Raw genomic sequence first — 13723 nt, forward strand, 5'->3', positions numbered from 1 at the left:
TCCTAAGTGCTGAGCTTTGTGGGGATAACTGTTTTTAGCAGGAAAGGGAGTGTAAACTTGACTTAGTGTGGAAACAGGTATCCACCTGTTCCCCGGACACACACCTTAAACAGATCAGCCTAGCATCCTATCCTTCAGCCTGAGTCACGCAAGTGTGGGCTTCAGGACCATGAGCAACCATTTCTGGCTTCCCCTCCTTCATACGCTACCTGCTACCTATTTGGAACTGATCTGCAAAGCGTGGGTTCTCCACCAAGAGAACTGTTGAGAAAGCGTCATTCCTTGGGCTCACACTCAACCAGCTCTTGGCAACGGGTTACCACCTTACAATCCAGGGTACCAGCCTGGAAGTACGTTGGTCTCTGGCTGTCGCTCAGATATGTCTGAGACACTGGTCCCCTGGTGTGTTGGGATGAGGAAGTCGGGGTGGTGCCATGCACAGGGGGAAGGCCAGGCTGGACCTGTGCAGTGGGGAGGTGGCTTGTCAGCATTCCCAGCATCCCCTGGGCTGGGCAGGGGCTGCACAGGACCAGGGCAGGACCAGAGTCATGGGGAGGAGCCGAGAGGCTGGCTTACCAGGGTCTTGTAGTCGATCTGCTGGCGGATGAGCTTGTCCTCACTCAGAGAGTAGCGGGCCTCACCCGTGATGGCATCGATGGGTCCCTTCTCCATCTGCTGCTTGATAGCACAGAATAGCGAGAAGAGGGGCTCCCCGGCGCACTCCTGCACATGGAGGAGAGCCGTGCTGGGAGGACCCCACATGTGTGGAGCCTGGCCTCCCATGGCCTCTGTCTCTCCAAGGGGCTGCTTTCCACTTCTCTGTCTTGATTCTCTTCTGCTCCCCTTCTTGCTCTTTCCCACTTCTGTTCTAGAGCCCTCTCTTCATGTTTCTGGCCCTACGCCCCTGTCTGTCCCTTTCCCAGTTCCCCCCTGTACCCTGCTTTCTCTGCTGCCCCATCAAGGGACAGAGGTCAGTCCTCAGTGGTGTGAATTCCTTACAAGTCAGTAATTGGAGGCCAAGCAGCTCTTCCGCCTCCCAGTCACATCTGCAGTTTAACTGCAGCCACACGTGATTCTGTGCCTGCCCAGGGCCCTCATCAGCATCAGTAAGTCCAAAGCTGGGGCCAGGGCAGCAAGAGGAAAAGCAGGGGTGAACTGTCTTCAGCTTGAAATGGGAACGCAGGGATCTTCTCAGAGCTCATCTACCCTTACCTGGGAGAAAGTGGGGACCATGCCTCTCAAGCCAGTCCTGACTGTGGGGCTCTGTCTCCTGAGATGGTCAGGAGCCTGTTCTCTCCATGATTATGAGAAGGGAAACACCATTTCTCGGTGGGATTCTAGCAGCCAGGCTGTATGAACTTGGGAGCTTGCAGGTTGGTGCCCAGGCTGGTGGGGAAGCTGAGGCAGGCCCAGAGATCCCTTCCCGCATCCAGTCATACCTTGAGGAACTTGTAGAGGAGGAAAGTGAACCAGTTGGTCAACATCTTCTCAGCCACCGATTCGGTCCTGGCAGCAGTCACGAAGGGACCCAACAGAGCAAGACAAAGACAGAGGCAGCTGGTCAGACCTCAAGGGCAGGAGGGCAGGACGAGTCTACCTGGATCTTGCTGCTTAAGGCTTTTAGAAATCTTAAGACAGTAAGGGATAGCTGGAAGCCCCAGTACTTTGGCCACCTGAGGCAAAGAGCCGACTCACTGGAAAAGACTCTGATGCTTGGAATGATTGAAAGTGGGAGGTGAAAGGGGCAATGGGATGAGATGGTTGGATGGTGTCATCAACTCAGTGAACATGAATTTGAGCAAATTCCTGGAGATAGTGAAAGACAGGGAAGCCTGGTGTGCTACAGTCTATATGATGGCAAAGTCGGACATGACTGAACAACTGAACAACACGAAGAGATACCTGAGTTCCACAGATTCCTAGACACATCATAATGATTAAGATAGTTAGTCAGATAAGCTTTGCCTACCAAGCTGGGAGATAACTTTCTGGGTGTAGGCTCCTCAGTGAGTTCCTGTGAGAATATGCTCGAGCATCATGTCCAACTGTCCAAGAGCACTTTCTGCGTTGTCCAATCTGGTAGCCACCAGCCATAGAGGACTTGAAATGGGGAGAGGTGGGATTTTTATTTTATTTACTTTAACTTAGATTTAAATAGTCACATATGGCTCATAGCTATCACACTGACAAACATCTTAGAGAAATTTACAAGATAGGTGTGTTCCGTAGAGTAAGAAAAGAAAAAAGAACCCCTGAGATACTCATTTGGCTGGGGATGGAAAAAGGTGACAGGGAGCATGGGTCATGGAAGAAGGCCAGATAGACTAGACTGAGACCATCCCTTAAGCTAAAGGCTCCCAGAGTAAGTAGTAACAGGGAGCTGGAATCTTAGCTCATTCTAATAGATATCCAAACTGTCCTATTTAAGAGGCTTCCATGTACTTTGGAACTTCTCCTGGGAGCCTTTCTAGAGTTTTATTAGCGATGATAGTGATTTCATTCTTGAGTCTGATTTGCATCTTTCATGCTACTACCCAAACCATTTTTTTTTTTTTTTTTTTAGTTTGGGAAGCGAGAATATCACAGCTGCATGACCAACTAAAGGACACTTTTGGTTGCATTCACTTAAGAGAAAAACTACATTCAAACTTGCAGTAAGAGTGTGGCCAGTTCCAGAGAGAAAGCGATTCCATCAGGTATGTTTGGATAGAGTTGAAAGTTGCAGTTGCCAGAAGGTACTAACACCTCAACTCTCAAGGCGGTTGGACAGCTGCCAGCACTAAATGAAGCTGAAAAGAAGGAAAACTGTTGAAAGGAGGAGAGCAGCCAAGGACAAGAAGAAGCAAAGGAGACGCAGGAGAGCAGGAGGGAGAGAGGGCATCTGGGAGAGAGCCAGTGGAAGACAAGCGCAGGAGACACACGGATCCAGAGCGAGACCTTGCCGGCAAGTTGTTGGTGGGAGTTCTGGTGGGCAGGGGCAACCCTAGAATTATGCTGGTGGGTGGCTGCGTGGTGAAAGTAAAACAAAAAGCAAAATAATCTACCTTGCTGCTTCTAAAGCTGTATGATTGTGCCTATATGGAGCAACCTTTTGGAGCTATGCCTGGCAAATGCCCTCTGTACCAAGAAAAAGCCAGAAGTAAACACTTCACAAAGCCAAGACTACCCACTGGACTGAGCGGGAAGCCCTGCCTCCTGCTCAGAGACCAAGGATGGAAGGCAGGGGCCAGGCAGAGGCAGGTGATAAGTGGGGTGGTCCAGGCAAAGGGCTGGACATCATAGCTTGATATGGGGCAGAGGTAGGGGCAGGTTCCAACTTCATCTATGCAAAGGCTAAAGGCAATGGAACAATAGTCTGGAGGAGAAATGGTCTTCAAGTGCATGGACAGTTTGAATGGAAGCCCCTGGTGCCTCAGTGGCAAAGAAGCTGCCTGCCAATGCAGGAGACAGCGGGGCGATCCCTGGGTCAGGAAGATCCCTTGGAGAAAGAAAGGCAACCCACTCCAATATTCTTGCCTGGGAAAGTTCATGGACAGAGGAGCCTGGTGGGCTACAGTCCATGGGGTCACAAAAGATCTGGACACCACTTAGCGACTGAACAACAGCAACAGACAGAGGCAGAGGGTCTCTGGTTCCTCAAGCAAAGCCATGGTATGTGGATATGTCTGCACACATGCCCATGCAGATTCCAAACAGTGTCAAGGATGAGGCATCCCACGGTTTTGAGAGGTGGACCTGGAACTCGCAGAACCCACAGCAGATGCCAGGAAATACCTGCTGTGTTGCATCAGGCAAGTGGCCACTAAAGACCTTGAACTCAAACACTGACTGGACCAGTGCTTCTCGAATTTTAATGCACATTCAGATCCCCTAGGTTCCTCACTAAAGTGCTGATTCTGATCCGGTAGGTGTGGGGTGACCTGAGGGTCTGCATTTCCACCAAGCTCTGGGTCAAGCTTCTGTTGCTGGTCCTGGACAGCAGTGAGAGTTACAAGGGGCTGAAGTCTGCCATCTTGAAATGGTGAGGTGGGTGCCCAGAGAGGCCCTGGGGTATCTCCCCTAATTCAAGTTCAGTCATGGAAAATCCCATGGATGGAGGAGCCTGGATGGGGTTGCTAAGAGTCAGACACGACTGAGTGACTTGACTTTCACTTTTCACTTTCATGCATTGGGGAAGGAAATGGCAACCCGCTCCAGTGTTCTTGCCTGGAGAATCCCAGGGACAGGGGAGCCTGGTGGGCTGCTGTGTATGGGGTCACACAGAGTTGGACATGACTGAAGCAACTTAGCAGCAGCAGCAGTAGCATGGAAAAGGTGAGGGGGTGGAAAAATGACTTCTGAAGAATCCATAAGAGAAAAATTCTGGTAGAGAGGCTCAATCAGGGGAGTGTAAGGGCAGAGGGAGGAGAATGGAAAGTCAGTAGAGAGGCAGAAGAAAAACCGTGGGGCAAGAAGATGAGCTTGGTTAAGTCACAGGCAACACAAGGGGCAAGTTCTTCTAAGAGTGCATGGGTCCACCCCAGCCTCTGGCCAGGTCAGTGCCGGACCCTGGGGGACTTGGCTGCTCCTGGGAGATCCTCCCTAGCCTCCCGAGGTCAGAAGGGCCAGGCTGGTGCACTGGTCTGGATGGGGCCCCCCGGGCCACGATCCTACCTCCTGAGCAGCAGCTTGGGGTGGTTCTTGCTCTCCAGGTTCTTGTCGATGAGGTCAGCCAGCAGCTGCTTCAGCACGTCGGTGGCGTACTCCAGTTTGCTCTGCAGCACCGTCATGATGAGTGAGGCCACGTTGCCGCGATCGCGCATGGAAAAGCTGCGCTGAGACTCCAGCGTGCGGATGAAGGACAGCAGGAACACCTTGTTGTTGATGAGCTGAGCGAAGAGCTTCAGGCCTTTCTCCACACGCTCCTGCCGGTAGCCTGGGACCTGAAGGGGAGACCCAGGGGTGCGGGAGTCTTGATTGCCTCCCACAACGGGGTGAGGCAGGCCGAGCCCCAGGGATGCCCCAGGGGGTTGGCTGTGCCCAGTGTGGAACCTCCCAACCTCCCGTTCACTCACGACAGGCCACATGGCTGATGCCACCAAGTCCTTATCTAGAGCCAGGCACTATACTAGGTGCCTACCTAACCCATGTTACACCCCACGAGCCAGGTCACTGTCTCCAGAGACAGGGAGAATGTCATCGTTAGTACAGAGTTGAGGAGGGGGCCCCTCGCCAGCAGAGACCACTATCATAGCCCCAGGTGACTCCAGGTCATGCCAGGTGACTCCAGGGTGTGGGGGCTTCTGATCCCTGCCCCCTGGCTGGGGGATCATTGAACCTGGGCCTTCGACTGACCCAATGCTGACCCATCTCTGATGCTGGTGTTCCTGCTGACAGATCAGTGGCCTCAGAGTCAGGACCTCTGGGCTCCACAGGCACTGTAACACCCCCATGCCATGGAAGCTTGGGCAAGTCCCTTTACTTCTCGGGCCCAAGTTCATTCACTTGCAAAAAGGGGAAGCTTAAGCCCAAGAGCCTCTCAGGCACTGCCTAACTCTGGCATTTGTCGTCTTCCTAGGAATTCCTTCTGAGACCTTGCTCCATGATGGGGAGGAGGAGGAAGAGGGTTTTATCTTCCTGCCTGCATCTTCTGTCCATTTGGGAGATCCGTGCAAGGGTGTCCCATCCACTCAGCAAACATGAGCTAGCAACTGAGCCAGGCATGGGAGTGGCAGCTCTGAGCTGCATGAGGTCAGGCACCGTGGTACCATGCGTCATGCCCCAAATCAGAAATGGCTAGAGGTTGGGCAACAATAAGAGACCCCCAGGAACTGTCGGACATTTACCCAAGGATGTGCTTCTGGGCAACAGGGATGAAGGGCCTACTGCCGCTCGCAACAACAGGAATGACTCTTATAAACATATTGAGAGAAAAAAGTCAGGTGGAAAAGAGAGCATACTGTGTAATACCATTTAAACCCAGATTTAAATAAAACAATTAAAATTCTTCAATAATGGAAGAAAAAGGGTTTTCTGGGCAGTGGCTGTGCCTGGAAAGGGCTCAGGGGAACTTTTAGAGACTGTAAAGTTCTGCTTCTCAGTCTGTGCGCTGCTTGACGGCTGTGTTCACTTGGGGAAAATGCGCTGAGCTGTGTTCTGATAATTTGTGCATTGCTCTGTCCATACGTGTGTGTGTGTGTGTTAGTCGCTCAGTCGTGTCTGACTCTTTGCGACCCCATGCACTATAGCCCACTAGGCTCCTTTGTCCATGGAATTCTCCGGGCAAGAATACTGGAATGGGTAGCCATTCTCTTCTCCAGGGGATCTTCCAGACCCAGGGATCAAACCCGGGTCTCTCGCATTGCAGGCAGATTCTTTACTGTCTGAGCCACCGGGGAAGCTTTCTGTCTCTATGCTTCCATGAAAATAAAAAGTTCATTTAAGAAATGAAGCATAGCTGCTTCTCTGGAAGGAAGCACTGGGGGCAGGGGGCACCTGTTGGAGGTGCCTTTGAAGCCTGTCTTGAAGGATATGTCCCCTACCCCTGGGGGTGGGGAGGGTAGATGTGCCAGGTCCTTGGGAAGGAGTGCTGTATAAGGAGCAGTAAAGGACACAGTTTCAGTATCCGTCGAGCTAGCATTAACTCCATCACAGCCACTTATGAACTGCAGAACCCTTAGGAGATTCAGTTCCTTTATCAGTGACAAGGAGGTACCACAGCTAATATGTATACAGATCTTATCTATGCCAAGCACGGTTCCTCATACTTTAGAAATACTGACCATGTAATCCACACAACAGCCTATGAGGCAGGGGCCCTTATTACCCCAGAGCCCCATGAGGATAAGGAACTTTCCAAGATCCCAAGATGGAAAAGTGTCAGAGCTGGGCCACGAAGTGGGCAGCGGCATGGTGTCCTTCCCCTTCCCGGGGCTTCTGAAAGTGCTGAACAAGGGATGCGAAAACCCTTGGCATGACCACAGTCCGGTTATTGAGTGCATGCTGCTTCCCTCTAGAGATTTTAAACTGGACGGAGGTGGCCAGAGAAACCCTGTTGCCAAGGTCCACAAAGCTGGCAGATGCAGAGCTGCGAAGTTCCTGCCGCTCATTTATGGTGCCGCCCTGGTTCTGGGCTCAGGGCTTGGTGCTGGCTGAAGCAGAGTCCAGTCAGACCCAGGCCTTGCCCTCCAATCATCAGTCAGGAGTCATGCAGTCCCTTCGGTGGGGGAACCCCTGACCCCTGAACTCTGCAGAGAAGCACGGACACAGAACTCCTGTTGCCTGGCATCAGAAGCTCACACAGGTCAGGAGCAGGCGGGTTTCCAAATTGGGTCCATTTGCATTTCCTTTGCCACTGTGCTGATACATGGAGGGCTGGTAGCTCTCTGGTCAGTTCAGCAGAGATGGGAACTCGCCAGAGCCAGGGCGGTGCTGGCTAAGGCCCTCTGGAATTCATCCTGGCCCTCAGCATAGCCCCTCCTGGCAACCCGCCCGTTTCCCAAGGTCTCCAACCTCAGTTTAGCTCTGGCCTGGCTCTTTGAGTCCCACGCTCCACAGGGGCTCTTGAGGGAAGGGCAAGGGGGACACAGCCATCTCGCTGTGCCGTCAGGCAGGGCCACAGTCTGTCCACTGTCTGTCTGTCTCCTGCTGACCCCCGCCCCTCTCACACATGTGTGCACTTCGGACCCTTCAGAACAACATCTCTCTAATTTGTCCTGATAATGAGAGATAACGCCATTTCTCAGGCTCCTGCATTGTGCAAAGGACAGTCCTGGCACATTCCACACAGCGGTCAAACAAAGCCCTCTTATAACCTTGCGAGGGTGAGTCGCAACCCCCTGATAGCCGCCTCTCAGGGAAGCCACTGCTGCGGTTTCTCAAGGCCAGGCAGCTGGTGGAGGGCAGGGCTGCATTGCCAAACCCCAGCTTCTCTGGCTACTAGTCCCTGGCCATCCTCTGATTCTTGGCCAGTGTATCCTACCCCTGGGCCTGGGGGGTGGTGACTGACAGCCAGCTCCAAGTCCCCCCATGCTGGGCCTCCTGGAGCTCAGGTGCCATCGGAGGAGGACAGGGGCGCCAAGCTCAGGGGAGGAGGGGGAGGAGGTGGGGGAATGGCTCTGGACTCCCTGCCCTGGCTGCATGCTCCTTCCAGGCAACAGGGCCAGGGCCCTGGGCAGGAAGATTCATCAAAATGACCTGCAGAGAAAGAGCATCCCCGTGGCCGCCAGCATATGGAATCAGAGAGACTAACAGACTCGTACACGGAGGAAGGCTCTGTCACCTCTGGGCTCTTCTGCCTCATCTATAAAATGAGAATATGAGTGCCTATGTCATAATGTTTTATGAACATTAAATAAGATAATGTATGTAAAGTGCTTGGCACACACAGAACGCACTTAAACAGCAGCAGTTTTATTACCTGCCCCTCCTCCGTTGGCTGTTTTCACTGATCCAACGTACCTAATGCATTGGCACAGTGTCCAGGGGCAGAAAGCAGGCATTTTCTCCCCAATTTTATGAAGAGCAGAAGGAAGTGAAGTATCTTGGTGAAAAGTACCCAGAACAATTCCCCTCTGTAACGTGCCGCCCCCAACTCCTAAGCAAATGGCACGCTGAAACAAGAGTTTCTTTATTCACCAGATGGTTCGATAATTTAGTTGAAGTCTGTGAGAATAAAACTGGATAGTAAATTTTAATTGTAACCCAATAGGTTAGAGTTTAGGAGGCAAGGATAGATGGAAAACAAGGTGTGCGATTACTGTCTGCTCTGTGTCTTTAAAGGATTGGTGTGTAACCAGTGTCTGGGCAGCCCCTTATCTGAACGCCTGGACTGCACTCAGATTGTAAAAGACAGGGCCTGGTGGCCTGGCCTCTGGGACGGCCTGAAGCCAGAGGACCCCATCTTCTTCACAAGCACCGGCCATTCATGCCCATCCCAGCACCCAAGAAGGTGGAAATCCTGCTTTAGGTTAGTTGGTGGCTTCCCTGGGAATGTTTCCAAACCTGGAAAACCAACAGGGAGAAACTAACCCAGAAGCAGGGAGATGCTGGAAACAAATGAGAAAAGAGGGATCCGTATGAGATCTCTGGACAGTGCATAGGAGGCTGGATCTCACATAGCCCCAGGCTAACATGGAACAGTAAAAGGCAATTTCTGTCTGCAAGAAATCAATGAAGGAGTTTAATGGAAATGAGAAACTCCTGTGTTCTACATATAGAACCCAAAAGATGGAAGCAGGGGCTTCAACTGATATTCATACCCTCATTTTCATAGCTGCATTATTCACACTGGCCCAAGTATCCACTGACAGAAGAATGGATAAACATAATGTGGTTTTTACACACAACAGGCTATTATTCAGCCTTGAGAGGAAAGAAATTCTATCACATGGTACAACACGGGTGAACCTTGACAACATTTTACTAAGTGAAAAAACTAGTCACAGAAGGACAAATACTCTATGATCCCAACTGTACAAGATATGGGCTTCCCTGATAGCTCAGTTGGTGAAGAATCTGCCTGCAAAGCAGGAGACCCCAGTTTGATTCCTGGGTAGGGGAGATCCAATGGAGAAGGGATAGGCTACCCACTCCAGTATTCTTGGGCTTCCCTTGTGGCTCAGCTGGTGAAGAATCCACCTGCAACGCGGGAGCTGGGTTTGATCCCTGGGTTGGGAAGATCCCCTGCAGAAGGGAAAGGCTATACCCACTCCAGTATTCTGGCTTGGAGAATTCCATGGACTGTATAGTCCATGCGTGGAGAAGGCAATGGCAACCCACTCCGGTACTCTTGCCTGGGAAATCCCATGGACAGAGGAGCCTGGTAGGCTGCAGTCCATGGGGTCGCTAGGAGTCGGACATGACTGAGCGACTTCACTTTCACTTTTCACTTTCATACGTTGGAGAACGAAATGGCAACCCGCTCCAGTGTTCTTGCCTGGAGAATCCCAGGGACGGGGAGCCTGGTGGGCTGCCATCTTTGGGGTCGCACAGAGTCGGACACAACTGAAGCGACTTAGCAGCAGCAGCAGCAGCATAGTCCATGCGGTCACAAACAGTGAGACACAACTGAGCAATTTTCACTTTCGTATGAGGTATTCAGAGTAGTCAAGTTCATAGAGACACAAAGTAGAAGGGTGGCTGCCAGAGACTGGGAGAGGGGGATGGGGAGTTAGTTTTCAATGCGTACAGAGATTTAGGCGGGGAAGATGAAACAGTTCTGGGGATAGATGGTGATGATGGTTGCACAATCATGTGAGTGAACTTAATGCTACTGAATTGTGCACTTAAAAATGGTTGAAATGGTAAATTTTATGTTACATATATATTGCCAGAAGCTTTACAAGTCTGTGTGACCTGCCTGATTCAGAGCCCATGCCTGACAATTAGCCATCTCCTGGTCTCTGCCTCGGGTAGATCAGTGAAGCTGGCTGTTAACTCCTTCCTGAGCAGGAGGGTAGGACCAGAAAGTCTCCTGTCATGATAAAGGCAAGGACAAGACAGAAGCCTCAGGTTGGAGGGGAGATTTTAAGGTGCCCCATGAGGAGCAAGGCTATGGCAGGACATGAGGTGACTTGTAACGGGGGGCCAGAGGAACGGTCTCAGGCATAGATGGGGTATCCACCCAGAGAGCATCCAGGGAGTCACACAGGCTGGTCAGGTCATAGGCAGAATCCAGCAGCCCTGATTCTCGGAGGCTTTATTCTGCAGCCCTCCATGGACTGAGTTCATTCCACAGCCCCTGACAGATGGGTGTGTGGGGGGCGGGGGAGGGGGGGGAGGAGGGGGCGCGTCAGGGACTACTGGTGGTGCAGCCCTGGACGTGCCCTCCTGTGCGTCCAGCCTGTAGGTTGGGTGGTGTCCCCATGAAGTGAAGTACAGTTCAGTGCCCTGGATTGTACTGAACAAGGACTCCTGAAGCTTTCTGGGCAGAGGAAGGAATCTTCTGCCATTTATTCTGCAGCCCCAGAAGCCTCGGAGGGAGCTTGCTCCATGCTTGGTGGCCTGGGGTGGGTGTGAGGGGGCCCAGAGTTTCTGTCTGTTGAGCCCAGCTTGCTGGGTAGGGCTAGTGGACTGTGCCCCTTGCTGAGGATTAAGGCTAGGACTTGTGCACCGGCTTCTCTCGGAAAACTAGCTCTCAAGGAAAGGCACAAGGAAGTGCTGCTGGGTAAGGATGCCACCAGCTTTCAGCAAAGGGCTGAGTACAGTTCAAAAAGGCAATGGGAGGGAATCATTAGGATTCTGGTCCTGAGCAAACAGGGCTGCTACGGACAGTGAGGCAGGCTGTGCACTGCACAATTCCAGGAAGTGCTGCGTATGATCAGTGCTCTCTGGAGCAGTGCCGTGTTCGATTGCACCACCACCCACAACATCCTGTCGGGGGATGAGCCCTGAAACTCCCCTCCACCACCTGGAGCAGCCCTTCGACATGTACTGCTCTTGGGTGATCACTATTCCAGCACCAAGCCAGGCCTGACAATCCAAACATCTCCAGAGGGACTTCCTTGGTGGTCCAGTGGTTAAGACTTTGCCTTCCAATGCAGGGGATGGGGGTGTGATCCCTGGTTGGGGAGCTAAGATCTCACCTGCCTCACGGCCAAAAAAACAAAACATAAGACAGAAGCAATGTTGTAGAAAATTCAGTAAAGACTTTAACAATGGTCCACATGAAAAATCTTAAAACAAGAAAACAAAATATTTACGGAGGTGCAAGGGCAGGTGGGAGAGACATGAGATAGGATCAAATGAGGAATAAGATCATACACAGCATGCGGCGTGCTTTATAATCTGAGCCATAGGACCGGTCAGGAAAGCAGTGTGGCATGAGTAAGCGTCCGTAAGAAAACACCTTGTGTGGAAGAAGGCTGTGCCCCAGCCCTGCTCCAAAGTATTCAGGCAGCCCTCCAGGGATGCTGCTTAGAAGTGGTCTCAGCAAATCTGACTTAAAAGTTCAATGCTTAAGGGAAATCTACTTGGAATTTCAAGCTAGTGAAAAAGAGAGAATAACTTTATATATGCGTCCGAATTGAATTCTTATTTTGAGGGGTATGGGTATGTTCAAACACAACTTCCCTTCCTAGGACTGCCATTTCTACCCTATTTCAAACAGACATACATTCATCTAGTCAAATCATTCAGCAGTTCCTGCAGGCCTACTATGTGCTGAGCACTCTTGCTGGAAGACACAATAGATAAATAAGGTATGCAAGACAAAGATATGAAAGGTATGGAAGACAAAGTTAAATAAGGTATGCACAGTCCACACAGAAGTCATACACACACGCACACACACACCCCTACACACACACGCTCCTGTGCTTCATTCCACAATCAAGTCAGAGAAACACGTGGGCCCTGAGCACTGGGGACTTGTGTTTCCTGAAGGGGACACAGCTTCTATGGCTCCTTGGAGAATCCATGCAGACATTCCCACGGGGGTCAGCACCTGCTTAACCGTGCAATTCAAGTGACAGGTCTGTTTCTAGGTTATGGACAATATAAACATGGAATTAGTTTTATCTTGCATGCCACTCTGGCTGAAGATTTTTGATCCATCCAAAGAAGTCTCCAGAGCCGTAAACCATGACATGGACATAGTCTCTCAGAAGCCAAGTGCGCAGCCTCGTCCTGAAGAATATAGACTCTGGAGTCTACCTGCTGGACTCAAGTCCCAGCCCCACTCCCTCCCCACTGTGTGATCTTAGTTTCATCACCTGTGAAGTGGGTGCGCCTGCTTCTGAGGGCTCCTGGGAGGTTACATTGATGTGTATGTGTAAAGTACTGAAAACCGGTCCAGGATATTAGTCAGCAGTCAACTCAGGGCAATTATTCCTTAGGATTACTACTTTGCCCTGGTTTCCTCATTTATATGGTTCACTTTTCTCTGGTGTTTATCTTTATAAGTCATTCCAAATCCCTTTCAGAACAAAGCGTAATATGAATATATGCATAAGCCAGACACCACACTAGACAGTAAGTGGGATAAAATGTTCACAGGATGAGGTCCCTGCTGGTACAAAGGCAGTTACGTTCTTATCATTCACATTCCCACCTCCCTCCTGAGCACGGCAGTTACCTTTTCCACATTTATTTATCGAGCACCAACTAAGTGGTGAAGTCTCTTATACTGTGGTTTCTTAAACAAGGGTTCACAAACCCCCTACATTGTTGGCAAGATTTCCTGCTTCTGTGTACGTGGACAATTTTTGTCAGGGAGAGAAGGTCTTTGGCTTCCATCTAATTCTCAGGGGATCCACAGTCCCTTAAGACCCAAAGCCCTACTCTCACCTCTGCTCTGAGATCGCTTTCGTCCCAAGGGACAGACGGGCACCACAAGGTCTTGTCCCCTCCCTGGCCTCAGCTGACCCTCCTCTGAATGCGGTGGCTGGACTTGGTCACCAGTGTCTCTCTCTGCACTGACACTGTGACGGGAAAGGACTCGACCACGGCGACTGCTTCTCACCTCGAGGTCCCGGAGGACAGGGTGGTCTTCGATTCCCGGGAACAGCACCCGCATGGTGTAGGTTCTGTAGTCCAGGAAGGGAATCCCGGCTCCGTCAAGGTCACTGGTCAACTCGTGGATGTCCGTCTGCAGCTCGGCAAAGGCTGGCACAGAGACAAGCTCGTGAGACTGCTGCGTGGGGCCAGCTCAAGAGCTGCTCTGCCTCGCAACACTCAGAACCCTCTCCCAGGCCCCTGAGACCTGCACGATGGACCACAGTAGTGTATGAATAAGGAGGGGCTG

The 13723-nt window shown here is 51.4% G+C and overlaps 1 protein-coding gene across 3 annotated transcripts in view; it reads right to left on the reverse strand.

The window, feature by feature from the left end:
• The window catches only part of PLXNA4 (plexin A4), a 499413-nt gene that overhangs the window by 44784 nt on the left and 440906 nt on the right, over positions 1 to 13723 (reverse strand). For all 3 annotated transcript variants that reach the window (XM_012177152.5, XM_042248843.2, XM_042248844.2), the window contains 4 exons: positions 13442 to 13584; positions 4654 to 4922; positions 1440 to 1506; positions 577 to 723 (listed from right to left, as the gene is read on the reverse strand). In XM_012177152.5, coding sequence (XP_012032542.3) covers positions 577 to 723; positions 1440 to 1506; positions 4654 to 4922; positions 13442 to 13584 — 626 coding nt within the window. The remainder of the gene's footprint in view (positions 1 to 576; positions 724 to 1439; positions 1507 to 4653; positions 4923 to 13441; positions 13585 to 13723) is intronic.

Source organism: Ovis aries, chromosome 4, assembly GCF_016772045.2.
Source record: "Ovis aries strain OAR_USU_Benz2616 breed Rambouillet chromosome 4, ARS-UI_Ramb_v3.0, whole genome shotgun sequence".
Taxonomy (NCBI): Eukaryota; Metazoa; Chordata; class Mammalia; order Artiodactyla; family Bovidae; genus Ovis; species Ovis aries.